Source organism: Ciona robusta, chromosome 11 (assembly GCF_009617815.1).
Source record: "Ciona robusta chromosome 11, ASM961781v2".
Taxonomy (NCBI): Eukaryota; Metazoa; Chordata; class Ascidiacea; order Phlebobranchia; family Cionidae; genus Ciona; species Ciona robusta.
This window is the reverse complement of record NC_143245.1, coordinates 1,762,288-1,781,928: the sequence shown is the minus strand read 5'-3', so window position 1 is coordinate 1,781,928 and position 19,641 is coordinate 1,762,288. Positions and strand designations below refer to the sequence as shown.

Here is a 19,641-nt window from a genome sequence, read left to right as displayed (position 1 = left end):
TTTTCTTCTCATCTCTTTACCGAAGAAAACAACATTGTACTTCGGCGGCGCGATACTGTTGTAATGTAACATTTGAAGCAAAATACTTAGGCGTTCGTTTAGTTTTGAAGAAACAAGAGTCTAATATTACGAAAGGACGAACGGATAGAGATTCAATGTCATTCGATCAAAACATGTGTATAAAGTATAAAAGTCAAATACAGCAGCGTACGGTTTAACGGTGTTACTTTTTTTATGCTGCAATCAGCTATTATATAAAACGAACAGTTATATATAATTGACTCTATCTGTAGTATGAATGGCAATTTATGTAGTAAAGTAGCATGTGTGTCTGTATAAATACTAATCGCATGTTTAATTGGCTGTGTTATTGTCCGGCAAATTGCAATAATTTAGTCTGTCTGTAGTGAGAAGACGAGAGCTTCCGTTTCTAAACTCGTGACATAAATGCTATTTTAGACACCACTATTGTTGGTTGCTGGCATTGCTACTACTCTATTGTTTCAGGCTTATGGAAATACCACCTTTTTAGAAATTAGTAAAAATTCCAATTGTCGGTTTTCATTCAAAAAAAAGTTAAATAAAAGTATTTACCAGTATAATTCTTGAGAGAAAAAGTTTTTTTAGTGGTATATATATCTTATTTACAGCTAAAATTGTAGTGTTTAGGTAACATCATGGTTTAGTGTTTTTTATTTATTGAAACAATTTGGTAATCATGTCCGAGGAGAATGATGTTCCACTTGATGAAACGTGTGGATGTGAAGTTGGGTGCGTGCCAAAATCAAGGAAAAGGTATTTTACTATTAATTAAATGTATTAAGCATATTGTAAGTAAAAACCCTTGGCAATGGCTATAACTTACCCATAGCGCCTGAGGCCTATAACTCAATCTGGTTTAGTTACAAACAATTTTGTTTATAAAGGAGTAAAATTAAACAATATGTTGTTAGCCCTTAGTAGCATTAGTTGTACTACAAAAACATTAATTCATTTATTATTTTAACAGAATTCCGCTTCAAATCTTTCAGTGTTGTGCAACACCTCAGGGCGCATTAGTAGTGTTATCATTAGCTGCGTTTTTACAAGGGTTTATTGTCAATGGTCTCATCAATGCTTCTATTACTACCTTAGAGAACAGGTGAACTCTAATTAACATGTCTAGTATAAAATATACTTTATTGACTATCGGCAAACATCTTGTAAGTCATAGTGTAGCATGTCGGGTTTCTCTTGTTTTGTGTAAAATATACTTTGATGTTTGGCTAGCATCATGTTAGTTTCATATGGTACCATGTGTTAAAGCCATACACCAACACATGCCTAAATTACAGATCCACTGCCGTACTCTGTTTCTGCAAAGTGCCACAAAATGCATTTACAATTTTAACCCCCACTATTCTTAGGTTTCACCTTCAAAGTTCAGAAGCAGGACTAATAGCAAGTTGCTACGACATCGCGTCATGTCTGTCACTTCTTGTTGTCACATACTTTGGTGGCAGAGGCCACAAACCACTGTGGCTTGGCTGGGGTATTGTAACATTAGGTGTGGGTTCAATAGTGTTCAGTTTGCCACATTTTCTTGCACCTGCGCATGAAATCACCAATGCAGATGAGACATGCTCACTGAGTGTTAATGGTTCAACCACCCAGTGTGCAGATGCTACATTAAGAAGTTACAGGTACTTATACTTTTTGCTTTCAGTTTATTTTCACTAGTTGTATGTATAGTGATTACTATGCAAATTAAATGTTGTCTACAAGCTATCATTACACTAGGTAGCTTGTCTAATGGTAACCGCCCAACCATTACTTGAATATCATTCACCAATACATAAGAATAAAATGTTCAATAAAAACAATTTAGGCTTGACTTCTAGTACCAGAACCTCTAAAACTATAAGCCAATTCTGATAACAAAGCAATTCAATTTATTGCAAACTAGGTTTAAAGTGTCTTGCATCTAGGCATCTGAAATGATAAAATATAAGTAATTATTAAGTTTTCTAAACTTCGTTTTGGTTGGTTTCATCTGAAATTAAGTCAATATTTTACTAGTCCATATTCTGTAGGTACGCATTCTATGTAGCTCAGTTGTTGACAGGCATTGGAGCCACTCCTTTATATACGCTTGGTATCACATATTTGGATGAAAACGTGAGACAAGCTTCATCTTCATTGTATCATGGTGGGTTATATGTTGTGTTATATCACTGCCTGTTACAAGATAGATGAGATATCCTTTCACTATCTTGTCCCGCATATTTGGTGAAACCGCGTGCAGGAAGTCATCCACGTAACATTGAACAGTTCAGTAGTCAGCCATATTTTGAATGGTCAGCGAATTTAATTTGGGATAATGTGATGTTTGATTTAGATTGAAACAACATTGCACTTCAAATGTAAATTTATCTGTTTGTGTTATGACTAATCTGAGTAATCTGCATCCTATTAACATTCTATTCAAAATGGTAGATAATGCTGTATGTACAAAGAGTATAAAATATTAACTTAAAAGTTTATGAAACTGTCTGTGAATACCCCATATCGAGAAAAAGTTAATTTTCTAGTAATAATTAAATAGTTTTGACAAGTAATGGTAATAACCAGACTTAATTGCCACATCAATTACTACTATCGATCAAATTCCAAAAATATACTTTTTCATGGGTAACCATTAATTATTAATTAAATAAATGAAAACAAAACACATTTTTGCATTAGGAGATGATTTCATCATGTTTAATGATGATGTCATAATGACAAGCTTCCTGTCATGAAACTCAACACAAACCGTTTTGTTTCGTAAATTATTTTTGCTTATCTTATTCTGTTTTGCGTGGGTGAGGTCCTACAGTGTGGTGGTTAGCAATGGGAACCGAGCTTACCCTAACACCCCGACTGTTACAATTACAAACCATTAATGACAACTGGGTTAAAAGTAATGTCTGTTTAATATCTTGCCCAAGGATGCATGCGCTGTGTATTAGTATCAGGCATTAAACCCAATTCTTTAGTTATGATACAAGCACCCATCCACTGAGTTATGGTGCCAAACTGTTTTGTTAATACACATTTTGTTGTATAAGCACAAAGCTCTATTGGCATCTAGATCATGCTGATATTGGTTTGTTGCAAGGCACTTTTCACTTATGACGTCAGTAAGTCACGGTGACATCTCGTGCTTTGACAACGATGTTTCTGTAAAAAGATATCACTAATATTTAAAACTTATGGCCAACACTTGGTATTATAAGATACAGAGATATGCTGTTCAAGTTACAGAAAGGTTTTGAATTCCATAATATCATACTATTTTTTCAAATAATAATAACAACTTATTATAGTATAATATATTAAAACAATTAAAACGGAACGTATTGTTTACAGGTATTTACTATGCACTCTCTATATTTGGTCCAGGAGTTGGCTTTCTAGTAGCTGGCAACATACTGAGTATTTACACCATAATTGGAACAACGTATGTGGTTTGTATGTTTTGTTACTTTATGCTATGGGTTCTTTTGTAAGTAGTTTTTCAGATTTTCTTTAATAGGTAGTTCTGGTTTTAACAGTAAAATCAGGTATTCTGGCACCTTTTTATTAATTTTTTTAATTGTCAAGTCACATAATACTATACATCCTGATTGTCGCATTTTGTTATCAATGGTAGTCCCGTATACCTCCAAATGCATGAATCTGCATAAGATTAAAGAGAGAAATTTCAAGTTGACAGGAGGTGTATGAAATAAACACCCTTGTTATAACAGCTCTGCTACGCGGCGATAAATATGTTTTATTCAAGTAATTTCCAAATGGAAGCTTAGATGTACTTTTGGTACCAGTTTCTGCCACATATTTATCTGAAAATCCAAAATGGTAGTCTGTGCAATACTTTGTTTAACAACCATTGCTCAAATTTATTCATTCTGCAGTGTGAACATCCCAGAAACGAGTCCTCAGTTCATCGGAGCATGGTGGCTTCCTTTTCTTTTATTCGGCATTCTTACTATCCTGGTAGGAATCCCCATCCTCCTGTTCCCATGGCAACTACCAGGAACAGAAGAAGTAAGAAAGAACAGAGAGAATGAGATGCATCAGGATAAAGTGGCTTGCGAGGTGCAAGAAAACTGTGAATTTGGGAAAAAGTGAGTTATGTTATGCATCAGTCAGTGCATGTCTTGTTTTCAAATTTTTGGTGCAAACAGTTTTAGAAACTTTTTCTAGCATTGTTAATAACTAGTAAGAAAATTTGTTGCGTTAAATCAATCTAATTTTAGAATAAAGGATTTTCCGAAGTGCCTTCTCGTTATGTTGCGCAATCCCTCGTTCTTATTCATCTCGTTGGCGGGGGCAACGGAAGGAGCGTTAACTGCCGGACTTTCAACATTTGGTCCAAAAGTTGTTGAGTCATTGTTTAAGTTGTCTGCTTCCACAGCTGCTGTTTATATTGGTATTTAATTTATTTGACATTTTTACTTAAGTAGTTTTCACCCCTAGCTTGTTTAACAATAGTGTTTTGCTGTTGATTTCCTTCTCTTTGTTGTTTTATTAATTAGATCTTTAACACTGCAATCATAGAGGTAAATTAAATTGACTTTATACTTTACCTAAAACATTCTTTAAAACTGTAATACACAGGATTTCACCCATGTTTTAAAAATTGGGAAGACATGTCACTCCAGAGCTCCCTAACATTACACCTCCTTATGCTCAACTTTCTCTTTTGATTTATCATCATGGTAACTCTTCAGGGTTAATCGCGATCATCGGGGGAGCAGGAGGTCAATTCACTGGTGGCATCATCGTGATGAAAGTGAGACTCACTGTGGCAGGGATGTTCAAATTCTGCATAGCTGTCTCATTTTTTTCCATGCTTGCGCTTCTTATTTTGCTGCAATCGTGTCCGAATCCTTTATTTGCTGGTTCCAATGCTCTGTACCCAAGCACGCAATCAATCAATGGAATAATTGCCCCATGTAACACGGAGTGTGGGTGCAACCCTGATTCGTTTAACCCTGTGTGTGGTTCAAATGGTATTACTTTCTATAACCCATGCTATGCAGGTTGCATGGACACACTCTCCAACCAAACGGTGAGCTTCATAACCCTAATTATTTTGCTGTAATTTCTTGAGTAAACCTTGCCCTGTTGTGCCTTGTAGTAGGAACTCTATGTAACATAACTTGTATCTAACTTATATGCCAAGTTATACCATAGTCATCTTTTTGTTTGTGAGGGCTATGGCTAAACTGATATGTGCTTTTAATTAATATTCAATAACTTTTTGTTCGTCATTTACACATAAAGTAATCGAAATTTTCAAAGAAGCTTGACCTGCAAACCAAAATTCCACCACATTTTATCCTTGTTATAATGTGTCTCTTTACATAACAATCCTATTTATCCAGTTCTCCAACTGCTCTTGTATCAATGGCAACACAACATCACAACACATAATACTTGGTTACTGCCCTGGTGAAGCGTGTCCTTCTGGAGGAGTTGTCTTGTTTTTGATCATTCTCTTCCTGGCTCTTTACCTTACCTTCTCTATTGCGATTCCTGCATTGCAAGCAACCATTAGGATTGTTCCTTTCACTCAAAGATCATTTGCTGTTGGTATTCAGGTGGGAGAGTATAATAATAATCTTTTAACGGCTCATCTGGTATGAACTAGTATAAAAATCGTAGTGTATGTCCGACGTTTCGTCTGCCAACCTGCAAGATTTTATTAGGGGATAACAATAGTGGACAAAACTTCGGATATACACTACGTTTTTTTATACCAGATAAGCCGTTAAGAGTTTATTTACAATATGCTTGGTAGCAGAAGTAAAAGAGAGAGTTTATTGTCCTAGTCAAAGTAGTATCATGTCTTTCTTTGCATGAAATGGCAGATGTTAAACGATAAAAAATGGGGAGAAAGTAATTTTTTTACTATACATCCGAAAAATGGATGTAATACGATTACAAAGATTTGATTTAATTCTGAACTGATTTCTGAATTGCTTATTTTAAACTTTCCTTTTACCATTAATATACACAGCTCAGATATCCTTCATTTTTTCTCCAAACATAATTATGTATTTCCCCATCAGTGGTTGTTCCTACGAGCACTGGGCACGATCCCTGGCCCGATTCTATTTGGTTTTGTCCTCGACAAAGCATGCAGTGTGTGGGGAACTTCATGTGGTGTACGGGGATCATGCAGTGTCTACACAAACTCTCTCATATCAAGGAATCTGGTCATATTGGTGATTGTTCTAAAGGTGGGTTTTAACCAACTTGTTCTTTTTATTTGGTAGAAGGCCTATGACGAGATATGCCTTGGGATAAGATGAGATGCCAGTGTTGTACCATTTCCCCAAACCATAGCATGTTTTCTTCTATAGGCTATGGGTTAGATCTTACAACGAGGCATCTCATGGGACTTGGGATTTAAGCCAGACATAACCTGTTGACCTAATACCCTAATTTTATACATTACCTTGTGATCTTTCATTGTTAACAGACTGTCTTCATTTATTGAAACAGTGGTGTACATTCAGTTTTTACATTTATTAAACAATAATTTAACCTAACATGTTATGTTTATTTAATGTGTTATGCTTATTTAATAACTAAATCCTACCTTGTTTAGATTGTCGGTCTCATATTCTACTCAGCTGCCTATCTTACATACAAACCAGTGCTTGGTACACCCACAGAGACTGAAGATGTTAATATGACAACAGCCACAGCTACAGATCAGTCAGTCAAGGAGAAAACACCTGTTCACAATACAGTAGATAATCCATCCTATGTTGAGGACACTTCCTAATTATCTATATTCATATTTTAGCATAGCATGCTATTATAGCAATTACTTTTTGCAAGAATTGTTAACCCTTCTAACTATTGCAAGGAATATTTAGTTTTTAAAGGCCATGGGCCAACCTTTATGTTTAAAGCACTTTCTAGCCAGAATGTTTTGTTTTTATTATATCAGTAGATTTTAGTTTTATTAACATTTTACTTTTAGTGCCTTTTAATAATGTAGATTTTATAATTCTTTTTAACGCTTCAGTGGTTTCCAAACTATTTCTAGTTGTTTAAACTTCATTTCTAACAGTTGTCTTGTACAACAGTTAAAATACCATAGTTTATGCTTTGTCTCAAAAATTGTTATTATTTTATGTTCCGTAAACCTAAACACGTCCAACAGGCATGTGCATCCATTCACTAATACATTTATAAAATTTCTAAATCTGGACAGTATTTTAAGCTGTTGCAAGTAACAATTTATAATAACACATAAACATTGACGTTCATTTAAAGGTATTTTCTTGTAATCCAGTGCCACTTGAAATGTGTACCATAGTTTGGGAACTACTGTGTATGTATTATACTGCATTATCACCTATTAGTATTAACTATTAACCAAAGTGTCTTAGATTAATGTTGAATTAATATTTCAATCACTGGCAGTTTTATGTTCTGAATAATTTTTTTATTTATATTGCATTTCTAGCCTTTTTTAAATCCGAATGTTTTGCATTATTACCTATTGAAAACTGTTCTTTTCATTATCACATTCCATCCTCCTGCCCGAACAAAACACCATTTTTAGACCCTTTACTAACTTCTTCCGAATTTAGCAGTTATAACTGCTTTACTTTTTTACAATTTTTAGTAGTTTTTACAATTAAGTTACTCCTATATTGCTAATCATTAACAGTCTATGCCAGTGAATATGACATACTTGTTCAGGTATTCCATAATATATGCATCAGTGAAGGCCTAATACTTATTATCAGTTAAATGCATATAAAGTTTTTTGTATTGAACAAACAATCTTTGTTAAATTTTCATTCTTAAATATTGGAAAATACAAATTTAAAAACCATTAATATATACAGAATAGAATTTTGGTTTATTGCATCGTGCATGCATATAGCACAGGGTACATATATGTGTTTGCAAACCCATGTAAAAGTATAGAAAGTAAAACATTTTCAATTCAGAGCAAAATTCAAGGCAAATATGTTTATTTAGAGTCTTAAATAATAAGAGTCATGGACCATGTCATGATTTTAATACTGAAAAGGGGTTTTTAAGCTTTGTAAGCACTTAGAAATCACAATGGGAAAAGCAAGCAGACATAATTCGAAATCTCAATAGTTTTTAACCCGCAACTGCAAAGGTTTAAAAACTTTGATGATTGACACCAAACATGTGTGTTTTTTACCTGCAAAGTAACTGTCTTCTACACAAAAGGTGGCATACATATCAAAACACGGCCCACTAAAAAACTACATAAATGATTGGCTACGCTCGCTACAGTCAAAGTGCAGTTTATTCACATGACGTGAGACACCACCGGCGAAGCAACACTTATATAGCAAGAGATTGGTCTGGTCCACGTTGTTCTGGTCCAATACCCTGAGCCACGAACAAGCATGGAGAAAGGGGCGGGCATGGACGACAGAACGTTTGTTTATGATCAGTACGATTTGAACCATGCATTCGGAGTGTCTACATCAGATATTACCAATAGAGTTACGCTTAATTTCGACGACCTTCTGGTTAAAACTTGGGAAATTGCGCAATCAAATGCGGTTAGCAACTACGAATTAAAGGTACAGTAATTATATATGTGCTGGTTTCTTGCACCTATAGTTCGTTGTTATAAATACAAAATAATTAGTACTTTCTACGTTTTTCTTAATGTTTAATAGGGGCGATTAAAATTGTATCAGACAACCAGCACATAATAGGTATATACAATACGCATTTTGTTTTACTCCAATTTCATAACCCCACACTGCTGTATATCATCATGCAGCAGAGAGTGTTTTACTCTTTTTACATTTGTTTTTTTTATATGCCATATATATGACTGTTTTAAATCATGATATCTTCTGTTCCACTTCATAAAAAAAGTACTTTGCGTGTATTTTTAAGATCTTTTTTTTTAATTTACGTGGCGTTTTTTTATTTTTTTAGGTCTTGGCGACTGTTTTTTCTGAGCATAACATTTTGTGTTAGTATAATATTAATATATTATTGTTCTGCCAGATAGAATGTCGCAGAGTGCCGGGTCCACTAGGTATAGTTGCACAACTAAATACACAGAGAACGTCAAACAGAAGAAAACCTCAGGTTTTCAATAACGTTTCTTTGCCTTTCAATCCAGATCAATTCAACTTTACCAAAATCAAACAAAATGAACTTCTTTTCAATGTAAGATGTTTTATTTCACTTGAATAGTTGAGTATGTATGCAGTAACTTTCATTTTTAACTTTATATACCTTTTTTGCATTATGCAAACTTGTATATTGTACCAATACTTTTAATATGGGGTTCTCAAAAAAATTGCATTATGATATAGCTCAAGCTTTGAATAGTTTTTTGCAGTAGTGGATATCATTTTATGTATAACAAGCTACACTTTAACTAATACACACCATTTATTACTTGTAGATTTATAAAAAAGATGGACATTCTCGCACCCTTGTTGGCTCGTGTGTTGTTAATGTAAGTCCTTTTGCCAAATGTCATTCCCTTATTGTGCCTGATCCAAACTCATGCAGGTTAGATGTTAATTACTATTTGCTTTCTATTTTTATCTTTAAAACAACAACTGTAGGTATGAATTATGAATAAAAAATTAAGATAATATACAATACATATTTTTGTGATGTTTATGTTAAAAGAATGAATGAATAAACGTTAATTATCCTTGCAAGATGGGGCAATGGCAGTCTTTATAAAATCACAGGTGTTTTATTAATTTATTTCATACACCTCTTTTCCACTAGTTAGTCTGTATGTAGGATAGTGTTTAATAAAACCACCTATGTGATACCAAGTACCCCTAAGAGTCAAACTATCCATCTTGGTTTCTAATATATCAAAACAATTCTTTTTTTCAGACCACAAATCATGGCGGTGGATGGAATAAAGTTGGCATTAGAACTCCAGGCGTTAAGTCGAAATAAAACTTTGGTGACTGTGTTTAACAGTATGTGTGGTCAAGCATCTGTCAATCATTTGCATCTACATTGTTACTATATGCCTAAAATTAATGGTGAGTTATGGTCATTAGCGTACTTGAAAAGTCAGGGCACCCGCAACCGCAAGTTGAAAAGGTACAAAGTGTATGTGTGCTGCAAATAAATTTTTGGTATGCGGGACAACTGCGCAATAGGCTGATCATTGCACTATCAGTGCTTCATCTTTTTGTTTAATAATCTTAATTCACCTGTATTGCTTATGAACTCAGGGAGCCATGGGTAAAGCAGGGTAACCCATTTTTTACTGGTTATACCATGTTACACCTAGTGGCCATAGGCATTGCATGTGTGTTTACCGTTTGTAGTCACATATATATTTGTTTTACTTTTTTTAAATGTTGTTTCAGATGAAAAACAGCACGTTACATTACCAATGCTTCAACAAACTTTTACCAAAACTTTAAAAATTTCCAAAAACTGTGTTTTATGCAAAGAGTTACCTGTTCCTGCATTCATGTTTACAGTGAGTTAATGTTTTTCCATATGTTCTCCTAAGTTCTATGATTGTTAGGAAAAGATTTGACTGCCAACCTGCCAAGGTATATTATGTTGACTTTCATGTGTGAAATTAATTCTGACTTTAAATTTTACAAATGCTATCAATTATCAATAGCATTTGATATGTGTTACAGATGTGCTTTACACCACATGGCTAAAGCTATTAAAGAAGTATTTGTACAGACCAAAAATTATAAGAACCACTGTTCTACACTTTAAATTAAGGTTTTTTTAACTTATACAAAAAAAGTGTTTTTAAATATATCATCAGCTTATTTCTCATATTTGTTTATATCAATTTTTATTAGATTTCCTCTGCTGATGACATCACAATGACTGCTTATGACCTCACCAAGATCACTGATTACTTTGTAGAAAAAGATATTGCACATAACGTGGTGATTATCAAAAGTAAAGGTGGGAAGATTTTTTCTTTAAAGCCCTTTTACATTTGTCACGGCAGTGGTAAAATTGCCTGCCTATAACCCAAAGGTTATGGGTTTGGGGCTCAATGCTGCTACCATTATGGGTGTTTAAAACGAACACACCAAAAGAACAAAGATTGTTGTTGGCTGGTCACGCAAGGATAAATATAAATCAGTTACTTCCTTGTATTCACTTTTTTTCTAATTCCAGATTCCACAACTTTAGAAGCTGCTTCAGAAGTTACTTTTCCTGTTATTCGTGTTTTTCTGTGGGCAAGAAAAAAGTTGCATGATATAAAAGCAGATATAAAAATGGCAATGGGAGCTTGTGAGTTGGCTGGTCATGTGTTTACTGGGGAAAAGTATCATAGTTTGAGTGAAGATGGTATGTTGAAAGTGTATGATAAAGTCAGATTACAAGATTCCGTCTTCCAACAGATAGTACAGGATGTAGAAGCCAAATTAAACTAAGTAAACTTGAGTTGTTGAGTAAACTTTTTTTCTATCATAGTTTGATAACATAATCTTTATTGGTTAACAATATTGGGGTAATTTATTATTTTGAAGTATTGTTTCTTTATTTCCTTTCAAATAGACTTCCCCGTTCTAATCTAAAGATCTTACCTGTTTGAGAATTGTAAATGTCAAAATGTTATACTGGAAACTTTTGTTTTATCAAAAGTATACTAATAATTACCAAAGACCAATTTGTCGATTTTTTAAAAGGGTAATGTTCATATATTTATTAATTTTGTTTTAGTTGGCCATTTTTTGTGCAACTAATATTTTAAATCAAAATTTTAAACCTCTATGCAACAAAATTTGCCTTGTTTTTCTCACAAAGATAACACAGTAAGGTGGAAGAAGATGGGACACCCTATATATTTTTTCTTACCATTTGCTAGTAAACAAAGAACGTTTAAAGAATTATAAAACTGTATCCTTATTCCTTGTGCTAAAGTTGTCCCATCTTTCCCACTCTACTATATAACTTATAGTTGCATTTTTACTGTGTTAACCAGCCATATCAACTGTAGGAATTGTTTTAATACCTCGGTGGGTTATAACATGGATGTTCGGAACCACACCTTATATATGAATGAAATAATATATCCAATGGTTACCGATAAACTTCTTTGTAATGAGTATTAATCACCTATCGTAGTTGATCACAGCTTAAAGAAATAACTGTTCAGTAACTTGTTTATTGTGGATGTTAAACACCAACCAACCATAGATTAGTTTGATTGACCAATTTAAAACAAATGTAAACGTTTTGATTGACCAATTTAAAACAAATGTAAACGAAACAAATGTAAAACATTTTTTTTGTACTGAATACTTACTTCCCCAAACATGACAGCAATGTTCACTGTAACTTTCCCAGTTTATTGTAATTATTTAGGCACTAAATAACACCGTAGTTATGCGTCAGCGTTAAGGTAATTCTTTTCTTTGTTTTAACTATTGAAAATTTCTTCTACAGCTTTTATCAATAGCTTTATGTATCTTTAATTTATCTTATATATTTAAAGAAACGAATTTCTGAATACTTTAATTATCATCGCAACTGCTGTATTTCTCCAAACAGGTTAAATACAAAACAAAACGTCATTATAAACTATTAAGTGCTTTCAATACATCTTGAACTGCCGGTGTGTGAGATGCATTTCGTCCACAAATCTGCAATACAAAACTTGGTTAAACGTAATTGATGAACAGTGATCTGTTGTGTTTAACAGTTCCATGTATACAGTGGGGTGGAGGAAGACAGGACACCTTTTAGCACATAATATCCAAATATCGTTTTAAACAATTAACAACGGTCTATGAGGGTCGTGAGGATGCGGTTTTATATTTTTTTTGAATGTTTACTGCTTACTACCTAATCGGACAAAAATATAGGATGAAAGGTGTCTCATCTTCCCCCACCATATTATATAAAAGATTTGACATGCGAGTCGCGCTTTGTATTGCGGGTGATAAGGTTATATAATTACTTTGACGTGAAAGTTGGAACTATAAAATCCGATTATGTAGAGTGTGGCAACTACTGTTAATGTCTTGATAAATTTTAATTCGTTCGAAAAAGCGCATTCAACCCGTACGCAAGGAAACCGTTTTGTCAGATAAGCAATTTTACATTACGTTATCGAAGAACTTCTGTTTGAATAAATAATTTGTGATTCATATGTCCTCGCGTGGCTGTACAACGTCAGTAGCTATTTTACGGATGGTTGTTCCGTACACCTCGTGACGCTTACGAGTTACCACTTGTGTTTTAATTTGTGGGCGATTAAATATGTGAGTTTTTACCGGCGCCGTGGCATAGTGGTTAGCGCGCTCGCTGCTACCATTGTGGGCGTATGTACCCTTGGGCAAGACACTTAACGGCAATTGCTCCAACCCAGTGGTCACTAATGGGTTGTCCAAATTATCAGCCATAGATAAAAACACCCAAAAAAATAATCACCCACAAAGTAACATATACACGGTAACTCGTAAGCTGGCACGAGGTGTTAAACCCGTGTTATAACGACTGTCGTTTTCCGGCCACGCGAGGATAAAGTAACTTACATTGATTAACTTGATTGAGTGAATCAGGTCGAAAGTTTTTTTGTTCGCTATACGCCCATCTAACCTTATAGGTACTGATATATGCAACTTTACCTTGACATTGCGCTCGTGATAATCGGGTTTCTCTTATCTTGTTCAACCGTCATTACAGGTGATCCCCCTAAACCCGTACCCCACTTTGGATGTTCGATCCTCATCGGACGTCCGCGAGATGGAAGCATTTCCCTCAAAGTTGACCAATCTTCACACCTAGTGGTGCGGAGTGAGGGGTAAATATGCTTCTCTTCCGACCTCCTTGAAGTTTCACGTAGTGAACGTTCTCGGAAAGGCAACTGTTAGTAAAACAAATTATAATCAGTATAAAAAAAACTCGTAATTACATATATAGTAGGATGGGAGAAGATCACCTTTATAGCACATAATATTCAAATATCCAGATCGTATTTTAAACAATTAGAAACGGTGAATGAAAGTCGTGAGAATACAGTATTAGGATTCTTTGTTAACTACAAAATGGGACGAGAAAATAAAAAGAAAAGTGTCCCATCTTCCCCCACCCTACTATAAACATTGTCCAGTGCGGGGAACAGGGATTAGTCCGTCCGTCTACTAGGATTATTGGTTAGTTATATGTTGTCTATTTGTAAGCCATACATAAAAAGTTTAATTATCCAAAAATTTACTATTAATAGGCAGTTATTCAAAACCGTTTAGAGTTTATTTCCACAGACATATATATTCCTCACCCATTCTTTTGGAAGGTCGTGTACAGGTCTCGGAGAATCCAATGTTTTATGTCGCGGTACTGGAGCCGAATCTCGCGAGTCTAATGGATCGTATGGCCTTGACACCCAGACCGTTTCAGCTGACGTCACAGGCTGTGGTTTAATGTACTTGTAGTCACCAAACGAACCAAAACACGCGGCTGCCATGCCGTAGATTGCTATTTCTGCGTTTTTTGTAAAAAAACAATGGTTACCGAGTTCAGTTTTTATACATACAAATAGAAAATGTTATATTCCTCTTAAACGTACAAAACTGCAAAGTATTTGACAACCTATACGTTAAAACAAGTCCTCTTAAACTACGTTTCGCTATCGGCACTAATTTTCACTAGACCATTGCGCTGTTGTAACAACGATGTTTTTGCAAAATCCTTTTTTAATATCATCCATATTTACATCAATATAAGTAACACGAAAATCCATACTCGTGCAGAAACATCTCTTCATTCCTTCCCTGTCTGTTATCATTGACAGCATATCAAGTAACCCACTATACATGAATAGTTCGACCCTTTTGTTTTGGCTGCCACGCGCACAATAATGTAAGTGGATTCTTTTCAATTCTTGACAGTGTTGACCGTTGTGCTTGTAGTCAATATATCAATACAGTGAGTATGGGGCTGCTGGATGGTTAAGGTAACACTGTCCTGGCGAACAATGAGCAACAATAGAAGTTTTAAAAGGCTTCGAACACAGACTCCTTTAAAGGTCGCTTTATTTAAGCTGCTCTTGAAGTGCGGTGTAAAAATGTAAACATTGTAAGCTAATTCAAATTCAAGCCCACGGCACGTATTTAATCCACCATTCAATCTGTTTTTTGCGCAAACACAGTCGCAAAAATTAAAGCAATTACAATTACAAACTAAATAAAATATCAGACGAATTGATTTTTATGTACTCTATATGCTTTTCGCTCTCGTTTCGAGTTAATTATCTATCGATACTAAAAGGCAATAGGCCTATTCATTTGCATTATATACACGTTTTACACGTGGCTGTATTATAGACTAAAAATAAGTAAAAAATATTTTATGTCCCGGGAAAATATGATGTCTGTGTCTCAACATAAAATGGCGGTCGATTACGTAATCGGTCATTATTATGATGTAATATTCAGCAGGTTTGTGACGTTGAACTTAGTTTTCGACTTTTCTGGTGATGACTTTGTAATGTTTACTAATTAAGTAATAAATCATATTTACAGCAGAAATAACAACGTAAAAGGTAATGAGAGCAAGCGCTACAGATTCACCGTCTCAAAACGTTCCCCGAACGCCACTGCTTCGAGGGAATTCAGTGTTTACAAGACACAGTTCCTCGCCTTACTGGAACACACCAGCTCTTAGCGATCATACAGGTTCAAGCGTGTCTAATTATTGCGTATTGAAAAAGACTGGGTAGAATGAATATAAATGTAACTTACATTATCCTCGCGTGCCGAAACACAACAGTCGATATAACACGTGTTCATATACAGCACCTCTTGCCAGTTTATGCGATTTACCATGTATGTTACTTTGTGGGTGATTGCGAGTATTATAGTATAACACTGTTGTATTTGAATAAAAAAAAACTGCACTATTTTTGCAACAGAACATCTTCTTGATCAAAATGTGCCTCGTACACCAGTTTCAACGACATTGCTACGTAACCGTCTTACCCCTATCTGTTCCAGAACTCATGAACTGTTAACTCCAGGTCGAACACCAGCTTCGGTCGTACCGAACCTAATTACTCGTATGTATAGTTTTTATTTTGCTTAACTTTAGTATTAGTTACGTGTAAAATAGACGTTTCTATAAAAAGAATTTGTAAAATACTAAACCATTATTATTAGTAGTTTTAAAACACTTTAAAGTCGTGCACTTTTGGGCGAGACACTTCGCGGACATAATTTGTAACCCAGTGACTCAAATAATGGGTAGTAGCACCCTGGGTGACAGCAAAGAACATAGATATCAGCTATCTGTTTTATATCTATTTACTTTGGGTGACAGGGTAATGAGCCAGTTCTTTACTAACGAGTCCCAGGGCTGGAGTTTTTTTTTTATATCAATTTTTATTAGATTTCCTCTGCTGATGACATCACAATGACTGCTTATGACCTCACCAAGATCACTGATTACTTTGTAGAAAAAGATATTGCACATAACGTGGTGATTATCAAAAGTAAAGGTGGGAAGATTTTTTCTTTAAAGCCCTTTTACATTTGTCACGGCAGTGGTAAAATTGCCTGCCTATAACCCAAAGGTTATGGGTTTGGGGCTCAATGCTGCTACCATTATGGGTGTTTAAAACGAACACACCAAAAGAACAAAGATTGTTGTTGGCTGGTCACGCAAGGATAATTATAAATCAGTTACTTCCTTGTATTCACTTTTTTTCTAATTCCAGATTCCACAACTTTAGAAGCTGCTTCAGAAGTTACTTTTCCTGTTATTCGTGTTTTTCTGTGGGCAAGAAAAAAGTTGCATGATATAAAAGCAGATATAAAAATGGCAATGGGAGCTTGTGAGTTGGCTGGTCATGTGTTTACTGGGGAAAAGTATCATAGTTTGAGTGAAGATGGTATGTTGAAAGTGTATGATAAAGTCAGATTACAAGATTCCGTCTTCCAACAGATAGTACAGGATGTAGAAGCCAAATTAAACTAAGTAAACTTGAGTTGTTGAGTAAACTTTTTTTCTATCATAGTTTGATAACATAATCTTTATTGGTTAACAATATTGGGGTAATTTATTATTTTGAAGTATTGTTTCTTTATTTCCTTTCAAATAGACTTCCCCGTTCTAATCTAATTCTTTTCTTTGTTTTAACTATTGAAAATTTCTTCTACAGCTTTTATCAATAGCTTTATGTATCTTTAATTTATCTTATATATTTAAAGAAACGAATTTCTGAATACTTTAATTATCATCGCAACTGCTGTATTTCTCCAAACAGGTTAAATACAAAACAAAACGTCATTATAAACTATTAAGTGCTTTCAATACATCTTGAACTGCCGGTGTGTGAGATGCATTTCGTCCACAAATCTGCAATACAAAACTTGGTTAAACGTAATTGATGAACAGTGATCTGTTGTGTTTAACAGTTCCATGTATACAGTGGGGTGGAGGAAGACAGGACACCTTTTAGCACATAATATCCAAATATCGTTTTAAACAATTAACAACGGTTTATGAGGGTCGTGAGGGTGCGGTTTTATATTTTTTTGAATGTTTATTGTTTACTACCTAATCGGACAAAAATATAGGATGAAAGGTGTCTTATCTTCCCCCACCATATTATATAAAAGATTTGACATGCGAGTCGCGCTTTGTATTGCGGGTGATAAGGTTATATAATTACTTTGACGTGAAAGTTGGAACTATAAAATCCGATTATGTAGAGTGTGGCAACTACTGTTAATGTCTTGATAAATTTTAATTCGTTCGAAAAAGCGCATTCAACCCGTACGCAAGGACACCGTTTTGTCAGATAAGCAATTTTACATTACGTTATCGAAGAACTTCTGTTTGAATAAATAATTTGTGATTCATATGTCCTCGCGTAGCTGTACAACGTCAGTAGCTATTTCACGGATGATCTGTTTCATACACCTCGTGACGCTTACGAGTTACCACTTGTGTTTTAATTTGTGGGCGATTAAATATGTGAGTTTTTACCGGCGCCGTGGCATAGTGGTTAGCGCGCTCGCTGCTACCATTGTGGGCGTATGTACCCTTGGGCAAGACACTTAACGGCAATTGCTCCAACCCAGTGGTCACTAATGGGTTGTCCAAATTATCAGCCATAGATAAAAACACCCAAAAAAATAATCACCCACAAAGTAACATATACATGGTAACTCGTAAGCTGGCACGAGGTGTTAAACCCGTGTTATAACGACTGTCGTTTTCCGGCCACGCGAGGATAAAGTAACTTACATTGATTAACTTGATTGAGTGAATCAGGTCGAAAGTTTTTTTGTTCGCTATACGCCCATCTAACCTTATAGGTACTGATATATGCAACTTTACCTTGACATTGCGCTCGTGATAATCGGGTTTCTCTTATCTTGTTCAACCGTCATTACAGGTGATCCCCCTAAACCCGTACCCCACTTTGGATGTTCGATCCTCATCGGACGTCCGCGAGATGGAAGCATTTCCCTCAAAGTTGACCAATCTTCACACCTAGTGGTGCGGAGTGAGGGGTAAATATGCTTCTCTTCCGACCTCCTTGAAGTTTCACGTAGTGAACGTTCTCGGAGAGGCAACTGTTAGTAAAACAAATTATAATCAGTATAAAAAAAACTCGTAATTACATATATAGTAGGATGGGAGAAGATCACCTTTATAGCACATAATATTCAAATATCCAGATCGTATTTTAAACAATTAGAAACGGTGAATGAAAGTCGTGAGAATACAGTATTAGAATTCTTTGTTAGCTATACAAAATGGGACGCGGAAATAAAATGAAAAGTGTCCCATCTTCCCCCACCCTACTATAAACATTGTCCAGTGCGGGGAACAGGGATTAGTCCGTCCGTCTACTAGAGGTTATTAGTTAGCTATATGTTGTCTATTTGTAAGCCATACATAAAAAGTTTAATTATCCAAAAATTTACTATTAATAGGCAGTTATTCAAAACCGTTTAGAGTTTATTTCCACAGACATATATATTCCTCACCCATTCTTTTGGAAGGTCGTGTACAGGTCTCGGAGAATCCAATGTTTTATGTCGCGGTACTGGAGCCGAATCTCGCGAGTCTAATGGATCGTATGGCCTTGACACCCAGACCGTTTCAGCTGACGTCACAGGCTGTGGTTTAATGTACTTGTAGTCACCAAACGAACCAAAACACGCGGCTGCCATGCCGTAGATTGCTATTTCTGCGTTTTTTGTAAAAAAAAACAATGGTTACCGAGTTCAGTTTTATACATACAAATAGAAAATGTTATATTCCTCTTGAACGTACAAAACTGCAAAGTATTTGACAACCTATACGTTAAAACAAGTCCTCTTAAACTACGTTTCGCTATCGGCACTAATTTTCACTAGACCATTGCGCTGTTGTAACAACGATGTTTTTGCAAAATCCTTTTTTAATATCATCCATATTTACATCAATATAAGCAACACGAAAATCCATACTCGTGCAGAAACATCTCTTCATTCCTTCCCTGTCTGTTATCATTGACAGCATATCAAGTAACCCACTATACATGAATAGTTCGACCCTTTTGTTTTGGCTGCCACGCGCACAATAATGTAAGTGGATTCTTTTCAATTCTTGACAGTGTTGACCGTT

At 35.1% G+C, this 19,641-nt stretch overlaps 4 protein-coding genes across 5 annotated transcripts; 2 read left to right on the top strand and 2 right to left on the bottom strand.

Moving 5' to 3' along the window:
• The first annotated feature begins 634 nt into the window (after window positions 1-634).
• Window positions 635-7,893, top strand: LOC149727710 (solute carrier organic anion transporter family member 4A1-like). Its single transcript, XM_089888642.1, has 11 exons — window positions 635-795; window positions 1,010-1,141; window positions 1,407-1,682; window positions 2,073-2,188; window positions 3,391-3,481; window positions 3,936-4,148; window positions 4,281-4,453; window positions 4,755-5,095; window positions 5,412-5,627; window positions 6,099-6,269; window positions 6,641-7,893. Exons 1-11 carry the CDS (start codon window positions 719-721, stop codon window positions 6,818-6,820), a joined length of 1,986 nt encoding a protein of 661 aa, XP_089744768.1. The 5' UTR covers window positions 635-718; the 3' UTR covers window positions 6,821-7,893.
• Window positions 7,894-8,042: 149 nt separating this feature from the next.
• LOC149727709 (GDP-D-glucose phosphorylase 1-like) lies at window positions 8,043-12,600 on the top strand. The gene is made up of 7 exons (XM_089888653.1): window positions 8,043-8,618; window positions 9,058-9,222; window positions 9,464-9,573; window positions 9,916-10,070; window positions 10,404-10,519; window positions 10,863-10,971; window positions 11,191-12,600. The coding sequence occupies exons 1-7, from the start codon at window positions 8,439-8,441 to the stop codon at window positions 11,448-11,450; spliced, it is 1,095 nt and encodes a 364-aa protein (XP_089744779.1). The 5' UTR covers window positions 8,043-8,438; the 3' UTR covers window positions 11,451-12,600.
• On the bottom strand, window positions 12,533-15,133 carry LOC149727708 (uncharacterized). 2 transcript variants are annotated; one of them, XM_089888668.1, is made up of 4 exons: window positions 14,738-15,133; window positions 14,303-14,505; window positions 13,650-13,888; window positions 12,533-12,662 (listed from the first exon to the last, which is right to left on the bottom strand). In XM_089888668.1, the coding sequence occupies exons 2-4, from the start codon at window positions 14,486-14,488 to the stop codon at window positions 12,614-12,616; spliced, it is 474 nt and encodes a 157-aa protein (XP_089744794.1). In that variant the 5' UTR covers window positions 14,489-14,505; window positions 14,738-15,133; the 3' UTR covers window positions 12,533-12,613. The 2 variants fall into 2 exon arrangements, with proteins under 2 accessions (XP_089744794.1, XP_089744793.1); XM_089888667.1 differs by having other exon boundaries at window positions 14,767-15,133.
• Window positions 15,134-17,246: 2,113 nt separating this feature from the next.
• Window positions 17,247-19,596, bottom strand: LOC149727707 (uncharacterized). Its single transcript, XM_089888666.1, has 4 exons — window positions 19,485-19,596; window positions 19,020-19,222; window positions 18,364-18,602; window positions 17,247-17,376 (listed from the first exon to the last, which is right to left on the bottom strand). Exons 1-4 carry the CDS (start codon window positions 19,555-19,557, stop codon window positions 17,328-17,330), a joined length of 564 nt encoding a protein of 187 aa, XP_089744792.1. The 5' UTR covers window positions 19,558-19,596; the 3' UTR covers window positions 17,247-17,327.
• Window positions 19,597-19,641: the final 45 nt, after the last annotated feature.